The sequence below is a fragment of the Centroberyx affinis genome, unplaced genomic scaffold (assembly GCF_046629955.1).
Source record: "Centroberyx affinis isolate AG114_WGS23_722 - 3 ecotype Tasmania unplaced genomic scaffold, CSIRO-AGI_Caff_v1 ptg002578l_1, whole genome shotgun sequence".
Classification (NCBI taxonomy): Eukaryota; Metazoa; Chordata; class Actinopteri; order Beryciformes; family Berycidae; genus Centroberyx; species Centroberyx affinis.
This window is the reverse complement of record NW_027280784.1, coordinates 22501-31869: the sequence shown is the minus strand read 5'-3', so window position 1 is coordinate 31869 and position 9369 is coordinate 22501. Positions and strand designations below refer to the sequence as shown.

At 41.7% G+C, this 9369-nt stretch overlaps 1 protein-coding gene across 2 annotated transcripts in view; it reads left to right on the top strand.

The window, feature by feature from the left end:
- Positions 1 to 4181: 4181 nt before the first annotated feature.
- LOC139656916 (monocarboxylate transporter 9-like) overlaps positions 4182 to 9369 on the top strand; it is a 15671-nt gene continuing 10483 nt past the window's right edge. For both annotated transcript variants that reach the window (XR_011696160.1, XM_071534557.1), the window contains exons 1-4: positions 4182 to 4289; positions 7394 to 7684; positions 8391 to 8534; positions 9028 to 9123. Coding sequence is in view for 1 of the 2 variants with exons in the window: in XM_071534557.1 (XP_071390658.1) it covers positions 7459 to 7684; positions 8391 to 8534; positions 9028 to 9123 (466 nt within the window). In the remaining variant the exon portion in view is untranslated. The remainder of the gene's footprint in view (positions 4290 to 7393; positions 7685 to 8390; positions 8535 to 9027; positions 9124 to 9369) is intronic.

The following is a 9369-nucleotide window of genomic DNA, read 5'->3' as shown; positions in this document are numbered from 1 at the left end:
GAGACAGAGGCCTACCTGGCCCTACACCAAATAAAGCTTTACAATAAATGTTCATCTTAATGTTAGGTGTAGGGGAACCTATGAAGACTTTGAACTATAACCTACTTGTCTAAAATGTGTTTAAATATATGATATTAGAGGCTTACCTTTTCACTGTAGGAGTTTTAAGACAGGTGAAGGGCCGTCTTAAAGTTAAGAAAAAAATCAACAACAAATTTGACAACTTTCATTTCAAGAATACCATTTATTCCTAAGTTTTTTCTTAGGAAGAAACATAAGAAGAAAGTTAAGAAAATATATAAGAACTGTTTTTGAGAATAGCATGTTTCCCTATTTTTTTTCCTTAAGGCTAAAGTTAAGTTTTTTTCTCTTAAGAGGGTTTTGTGAATCCAGCCCCAGATTGTTTGGCTGAAAAAAAAAGAAAAACCAAGGAGCTAAAACATCTCAGCTCGAGAGAAACAAAACAACAAGATAACTCTCTGCAGCTGTCCAGATCTTCCAGCTCCACATGTTGGATTTTCACCAAAACTTAATAATCTCTTCCATGCCACATCACCAACTTGTTTCACATTTTCCTGACTGGACCTGAATGTGACATGAGATCTGCCTGTTCACATTCTACACACTTTTAATCATTTGATCTGATTATCTCAATACCAATAATAATTTATCTCTTCCTCTGTCTGCTGATTGGCCTCAAAGTCTGATGGTGTTGCGTGAGTCTGTCCAGAAGTTATATGTCTTTTCGTGAGAAGCCCCGCCCCCTGTGGTCAACTGCTATGAAAAGTTAATCAGTTCTTCTTTGCCCCGTGACCAAACTTTTCCTGCAAATCCATTGATAAAGTTTTGAGAAATCCTGCAAACAGACAAACAAACAGACAGAATGTGGTGAAAACAAAAAGGAAATCAAGAGGACAAACAGAAAAAGGGCTGAAGCTGCGTTCCAGAAATCATTTTGGAGGGAGAACCTGCAGAGTCTGAGCTGATGAAGGTCCAGATCCGGCTGGTTGAAGTCCAGCAGATGATTTCCACAGGATGAAGTCAGAGTTGCATCACTGTTTGTTTCTCAGGAGGATTCACACTCCGCTGCCTCGTTATGTCGGGCGGTGACCTTTGACCTGTGCTGCTGACCTGTGACCTGTCGGGAGGGGAGGGACACATCTCAGTCGGGTCTGTTGTTGTTTCATACATATATATACAACAGTAAAGCAAAATAAAAAGCAGAAAAATCTGAATTATTTGTATTTGTTTATTATCTCTAGGCCTATTATTTTGGAAAATGATGTTTACATTTGATGAAATGATGATGCCATTATTCAGCTGCAATATACATACATAACACATAGCTTACATACACAACATATCAATTAACATTTTGAAAGAATAAACAATTTAAAAAAAAAAAAAAAAAAATGTGAATGTTTGTTGTTTGTGTTCAGGAGGGTTTGACTGTCTGCTTTTGTTTAAACCCAAACAGCAGTTGGTCCAGTCAGCAAACACTGCAACCCTTTAATTACACAGCCTTTAATTACTCTGTGATGTCATCCAGTCTGGCTCACCCGACATAACCTCCGAGTCCTGCAGTACTTATATTCCTATAGGTCCTTACAGTGTGTCTATAGGCCTAGCCCATAGTGAGTTTATATAGCCTAGTGTTTTTTTTTTTTTATTCCTAACACTACTATATCCCTATAATATTCCTATAGTGATTATAGTGGTACTCCATAGTGAGTTTATTGTTTATTCTCTATAGTGAGTTGTATGTTTATTATCACTATTGCATGTTTATCAATATATGAGTATTATATGTTCCTATAATACTCATACTATACAGACTTGTGCTCTCTATTAGTGAGTTTATATAGTGACTTTATTCTACTTTATAGTATTTTTTTTACTATCTCCTAATATTCCTATTCCTCCCATTCCATTTCTCTTGGTGCTTACAGTGTGTCTGTGGTGCTCAGTATGGGTTACAGTGACCTTACTGTACTTTATAGTTTGTATCTCCTACAGTAGGCTATCTCTATAATACTCCTATAGTGATTATAGTGGTATACAATGAGTTTATTGCACTGTTGTGAGATTGTTTTTACCTCCTATGATATCACTATTATAGGGATATTATATATAGTTTATAGTTGCAGTGATATTTGTATAGTATCCTATTGAAATGTACCATAGGATCAGCGTTTTTGTCGTCAGAGCAGAACCGGTTCAGACCGGCTCCGGGCGGCTGCTGCCTTTTATTGTCTGGAGACAATTTAAACTTTGATGATTTGTTTGACCAGACTGCAGCAGACTGTCTGTCAGCACGCTGTTCACAGGGAATCACTATCAAAGCCCTATAGTGTTCCTATAATACTCCTATAATACTCCTATAATACTCCTATAATACTCCCATAATACTCCTATAATACTCCTATAATACTCCTATAGGAACTTCCAGTGTGTCTGGTGCTGGATAATGAGTTTATAGTGACGTTATTCTCGGCCTGCTTTAAGGTATTTTTGATCTCTTATGGCATCACTATAATATTCATACACACACTTAATGGTATTTTTGATCTCAGTTAAGTTTTGCTGTGTGTGTGTGTGTGTGTGTGTGTGTGTTGTAGGACTGTCTGCTGCAGCTGTTTTTCATCCGGGAAACTAAGACCGCATGCTTCCTCTACTTATTGCTCACTGGATGAATCTATGAGTTAGTAGTATAACGTTTCTATACAGCGAGTTATGAAGTTAGAAAGTTTCTATAGACTTTATATATTTTTTTATTGTCCATCAGGCAGCAGTTGTTGTTGTTGTTGTTTGAGAGAGAACAGGGCCGGAAGTGGAGCTGTGTCTGATGTTTCAAACAGCTGTGGCTCACACACACACACACACACACACACACACACACACACACACACACACACACACACATTTCCATTACTATACTTGTGAGGACCGTCATTGGCTGCATTCACTCCCTGACCTTAACTAACCTAAACCAAAGCCAAATTCTCCAAATCACTTTAACCCTAAACTAACCTTAAACTTTAACCCTTTCCTAACCTAATCCTAGTCGTGCTCCTAATTTAACCCTAAACACAAGTGTTAAGTCTAAATTTAGCTCTTTTTTTGTTTTGTTTTTTTAACTTTTTATTCATTTATTAACAAACAGCATGGTAAACAAATAGAAAAAAAAACATAAACAGATAAAGCCAGGGGATCAGAACACTGACAGAAACCATAAATCAGTTCACAAAAACGTTATACAGGGTACATACATTTATGGTTTTAATAGCTTTCCTATTTTTAGAATATAGGATTGTTGTAATGTATTGTTTGATTTCATTTTCAAAAATTAAAAAAGATGGTTTATGATTGGAAAACTTAGATTTATGAATATGTGATTTTATGCAAGTAATAGTAGCTAAATTTAGCTCTTGTAGAGGTGGAAACTGTCCAAAAAACGTCATCTGTTTGCTGCATTTCATCTCATCTCTTTCTATCATCTGGTCCTCAGAAGTCTGGAACAAAACTACACAAGCGCACGCACGCACGCACACGCACACACACACACATTTCCATTACTATACTTGTGAGGACCGTCATTGGCTGCATTCACTCCCTGACCTTAACTAATCTAAACCAAAGCCAAATTCTCTCCAAATGACTAACTTTAACCCTAAACTGACCTTAAACTTTAACCCTTTCCTAACCTTAACATAGTCATACTCCTAATTTAACCCTAAACACAAATGTTAAGTCTAAATTTAGCGCTTGTAGAGGTGGAAACTGTCCAAAAAACGTCATCTGTTTGCTGCATTTCATCTCATCTTTCTATCATCTGGTCACAAGCACACGCACGCGCGCACAGACAGCCGGAGAGAGTGCAGAGCGCGGGGCTCACGCGCCCGAGTCAGACCAGCGGGAACAGCTTCAAACCGGTTCTCTCTGTCTCTGCCTCTCGGTCTCGCGCTGGCTGGCTGCGACACAAAAGCGGCCGCTTCCTGCCGCTGCTCTCACTCTCTCTCTCTCACTCTCTCACTCTCTCTCACACACACACACACACACACACACACACAGAGGATGCCCGATGCCTCTCCCAGCTACAGCCGCGTACTGAGCTGGACATGCGTGCGGGACTGCGGCGGTGATGATGATGATGATGATGGTGGTGGTGGCGGCGATGAAGATGATGATGAAGATATTTTAGTGTTTTGTGGAGGTGGGGGCGGGAGGGAGGGACGGGGGCGCGCAGCCGCTTGACCGCTCCGTCCACAGGTGCCCCAAGTATTAGCCAGGTAAGTTCTGCTGCTAGCTTGTTTTGTTTACATCTTTCTGCTGTGTGTTAGCCGCTGAAGACACGTATTACCCGATGGGGGGGGGGGGGGGGGCTAAAGAGGATTCACCCATTGGAAATGACTGGACACTGTACTGTCCAAGTGTCAAACATGAAAGTATGAAAATAAAACCGCATCCGAGTTAATAAGTTGGGCGGCGAAATATGTTTCCGCGTCCGTGTCTTCGCCTGTGATTTCACACCAGAGAAGAAAGAAAAGAAAAAAAACAAACGGAAAACATCATTTCAGTTTCGGCGGATTTTTTTTTTCCCTTCGCTGGCTTTTCTAACGGTGAAACGGCGTTTTGAAAATGAGCTGGTTTCTCCGCATATTGAACGTAAAATCGGGTTTGTTTATGTTAATTTCAATCCGCACGCTCCATTGATTCTACACAGGAGGTTTCATGGTATACTTTAGTCTGTTTGTTTTATTGTTTACTTATTTTCCAAAACAACAACAACAACAACAACAACAACAACACACGCCGAAGAGAAGACGAGGACACAATAGAAACAGCCTACAAACCGCCGTGCACTGGTTTTACCCGCAGGCAACGGTTTTTGTTTATTTTGGTGGTTGTTTGTTGTGATGATTTCAGTCATATTATTATTTACATGCTGATAGGAACTGTTTTGCTCGTGGCTCTAATGTTTCACTTGATTCAAATGCAAATGAAAACGATCTGAGCGACTTCGCGTTTCCACTTGGTTTGTTTTTCACCTCCTCCGTGTTTACACCCCTCCCTCCCTCTTGTAAAGTTTTGGGGGATGCGCGTTACCGTTTCCACAGATGCGCCTGTTGGAGCGGCAACATGCGCGTCCCCGTTGTTACCAAGGTGCGCTCGGCTCGGCTGCGCGCAGAGACGCAGCGACCCCCCCGTTAGTTCAGCTGGTAGTAAAACTGGATCTCCAGGCTGGGAGGGACTAAACTAAAGAGAGAACTAAATCATCCTGCTCCAGTATAAGGACTGTTACCCAGAGGTGGTAGAAGTACACAAATCCCCTACTCAAGTAAAAGTGCAAATACTCATCTAAAAATATACTCTGGTAGAAGTTGAAGTACCGTTTCAAATCCTTTACTCGAGTCAAAGTATAAAAGTACGTGGACTTAAATTTACTTCAAATATAAAAGTAAAAGTTGTTCTCTAAAAAACAACTTTTAGTCTGCAGCTCAGATCAGGAACCTGAACCCTAGCAGCTGAATTCACTAACGTTAATTCTCTCTCTTGTTGCTTCTCTCTCCTTTGTGTTGCTTCTCTCTCTTGTTGCTTCTCTCTCCTTTGTGTTGCTTCTCTCTCTCTCTCTCCCTTTCCTTCCTTTTTGGTGTCGCTTTGCTGAACAAGCAGCCAATCACAGCTGGCTCTTGATCAGCTGCTTCCGGGATGGAAGCCGTCTGATGTGGAAAATAAAACAAATGTTGAAAATAAGTTGATGATTTATGAAGTACATATACTTGAAAATCCTACTTAAGTACAATAATGAAGTATTTTTACTTTGTTACATCCCACCTCTGCCTTTACTTTACTGATATTTTACTGAAGTAAAAGTACTGGTGTAAAAATCTACTGAAATAAAGTGTCTTGTTTAAAATGTCCTGGAGTTCCTTTATAGAAAAGAGAACGATGGATGGGATTTAAAATGTAATGAAGTACAAAACTTCAATTACTGACTCAAAAATACACAAAAAAGTACAAGTGCACAAAAAAACTACTTAATTACAGGAACATGAGTGAATGTAATTAGTTACTTTCTCTCTTGAGTAAAAGTTTATATAGCACATAGATATACATTTATAGGATGATAATAACTTTGAGAAGGATTTTGTGCAAATATCTCAGAAAAAACTCTGTGAATGCTTTAGTGAAACAAATGTTTAGGAACTACAGATAACAGCAAAACGTATTTAAACAGAAAAGAATAGCATGAAGTTATGATACAGTCCAGGCCCGGATTAACACAGTGTGGGGCCCTAGGGTGACCTCGCCTGACGTGCCCCCCCCCTCCTTCCACTTTATACGCAAAAAAGTTAAATTTACTATGGCAATACAGATCATAAATACATTAACTTAAACTATACAGGCTCAACACACATACTACAGACAAATATAAGTCAATGTACTAACCAACAAATTACTTTACACCACAGATTGACTTGAGCCTACAAATGCCATTTTTTCACATCAAAGACATCATGCTAAAAATCATTGTTTCCACCATCAATTCTCAAAGGCCTGAATGAAGACTAAATGCCAAACCATTACAGAGCATTACTAAAAAAAATCATAAAACAAAAAAAGAAAAACAAATCATTGAACAGACATCTAATATAACTTCAGCACCACGGACAAGGCCCCACATACCACCAAATAAGATACACACCAATCACGATTCTTTCTCTTTAAGCATATTGTTTTTTAGGATCAAAGGTTAATTTTGCCCGTGTATGCATTCCCGCCAGAGAGTAATATATAAAGAAAATATGACAAAACTTTTAAAGGTAGGCTATAATTGTGGTTTGAATGCTGTGATGCCCCCCAACAAGGCATATATGGATAATCCGCCCAGATACTATCACTGTAAACTCACTACAGAGCAGAAAAGACACAATAAAAGTCTGCAGGAATATTTGTTGTGGTTCAGCAAAGAGATCAGATCAGTTTCTGATGATGACAGAGGAATCATCTGACTGTTACCTTGCTTCATAACAATAAAATAACATTAATCATTGGTTTTGATTTTATCGATTTAATATGTATACTTTTGTCATTTTATTATCTTCATTTGTTATTTTTGTACTACTTGTTTTATATATTTGTTTTTTCATCTCTTGTAAAGTGTGTGTGAGTATCAGGTAAAGTGCTTTAGAAATAAAATGTATTGTTGTTATTAAATCATTACAGCAGACCAGCTGACCTGCACTGTGATCTGAATTGTTTTAACTGACCCCCCTCTCCTCCTCCCTCCCCCTCTCCTCCCCCACCTCCTTCTCTCTCATCCCTCCCCCGCTCTTCCCACACTCTCTACTCTTCCCATCCCCCTCCTGTCTTCTTTTTTTTTTTTTTTCAGATCAGGAGGCGCGCTCGGTTTTCGTCCCGGCGCCTCCCCGCCCTCTGCCGGCCGCGTAGCTCGTCATGGCCCGGGCCCGGACCCGGTCTCAGGCCCCGCCCCCTCCCCGGCCGCTGGACGGCGGGTGGGGCTGGGTCATCGTGGCGTCCAGCTTCCTGGCTCTGCTGCTGGCGTACGGCTCGCCCCAGGCGGTCGGCGTCCTCTACCCAGAGTGGCTGCAGGCCTTCCAGGAGGGGAAGAGCCGCACCGCCTGGGTGGGCTCACTGGTGGCCGGAGTGGGACTCATCGCCAGTGAGTACAGTGGGGAGGGGGGGGGGAGGGGGGGGTGAATGAGTGAATTTAGGAATGAGTGAATGAGTGAGTGAGTGAATTAATTAATGAAGGAGGGAGTGAGTAAATGAATGAGTGCGTGAATTAATAAATTAATAAATGAGTAAATGAATGAGTGAGTGAACAAGTGCATGAATGAGTGAGTGAGTGAATGAATGAACGAACGAGTGAATGAATTAATGAGTGAATGAATTAATGAATGGGTGAGTGAACAAGTGAATGAATGAGTGAATGAATTAATGAGTGAGTGAAAAAGTGCATGAATGAGTGAGTGAGTGAGTGAATGAATGAGTGAGTGAGTGAATGAATGAATGAGTGAGCAAATGAGTGCATGAATGAGTGAGTGAGTGAATGAATGAGTGTGTGAATGAATGAACGAGTGAGCAAATGAGTGAATGAATTAATGAATGAGTGAAAAAGTGAATGAATTAATGAGTGAAGAAATTGTGTTTGCACTCAGTATTCCCATCCTACAGTCAATAACAACTCTCTTTCACTTGCTTTCTCTCTCTTTCTCTCTCTCTCCCTTCCTTCCTTCCTCCCTTCCATTTCTCCCTCCTTCCCTCCCTCCCTCCTCCCCTCTCTCCCTCCTCCCCTCTCTCCCTCCCTCCCTCCTCCCCTCTCTCGCTCCCTCCCTCCTCCCCTCTCTCCCTCCTCCCCTCTCCAGGTCCCATCTGCAGTGTGTGTGTGGTGAACTTTGGCGCTCGGCCGGTCACCATCTTCAGCGGTGTGATGGTGGCGGGGGGGCTGATGCTCAGCGCCTTCGCCCCCAACATCCCCTTCCTCATCTTCTCCTACGGCATCGTGGTCGGTAAGACACACACACACACACACACACACACACACACACACACACACACATTCAGTCAGTCATGCTGGAGCGTCTCCGCTGGTTCAGCTGTCCGTCATAAATCAGGAGGCAGCAGCTGTTGAAACAGTCCGTCAGCTGGAGAGTTGTAAACTGCTGACACAGTGTTTCCCACAGTGTACCTGTCTGTGGTGGGTGGGGAGGGGGGGTGGGGGGGTGGGGGGGGTTAATCACACTGCAGCTGGAGGTTTGCGATGGATCGTCTGTCCGTCTCACAGCATCTCGGACGCCATCGGTCAGATTTTGATGAAACTTCAGGGAGTGACGCGTCTCATTGCTCCGTTACAGAGTTTTGAAAATTAGACTGATTGGTGCTGCAACGTTTGTTTAACTGTCTGTATGTCACACACACACACACACACACACACACACACACTGTCTCAGATTCTGACTCAACATGACTCTGTGTGTGTGTGTGTGTGTGTGTGTGCTTCAGGTATCGGAGCTGGTCTGGTGTACGCCGCCTCCCTCACCATCGTCTGCCTGTACTTTGACAAGAAGAGAGGTCTGGCTCTGGGCATCATCACCACAGGTAGACAGCTCACACACACACTTCCTGTCAGCGCTTCCCTCCCTGTCCTCCACTGCAGTCAGGAAGCTGGGGCCGGATTCACCAACATGTTCTTAAGATAGATCTTAAGAAATGACATAAGAGGAAATTTTAGGAAGTTCTTAAGAAGGCTCTTAAGTGCAATTCCTCAATATTTTCTTAATAACAGTCTCATTTCTTACGAATTTCTTTAATTTTCTTAAGAACTTCTCAAAATAGGGCCTGAAT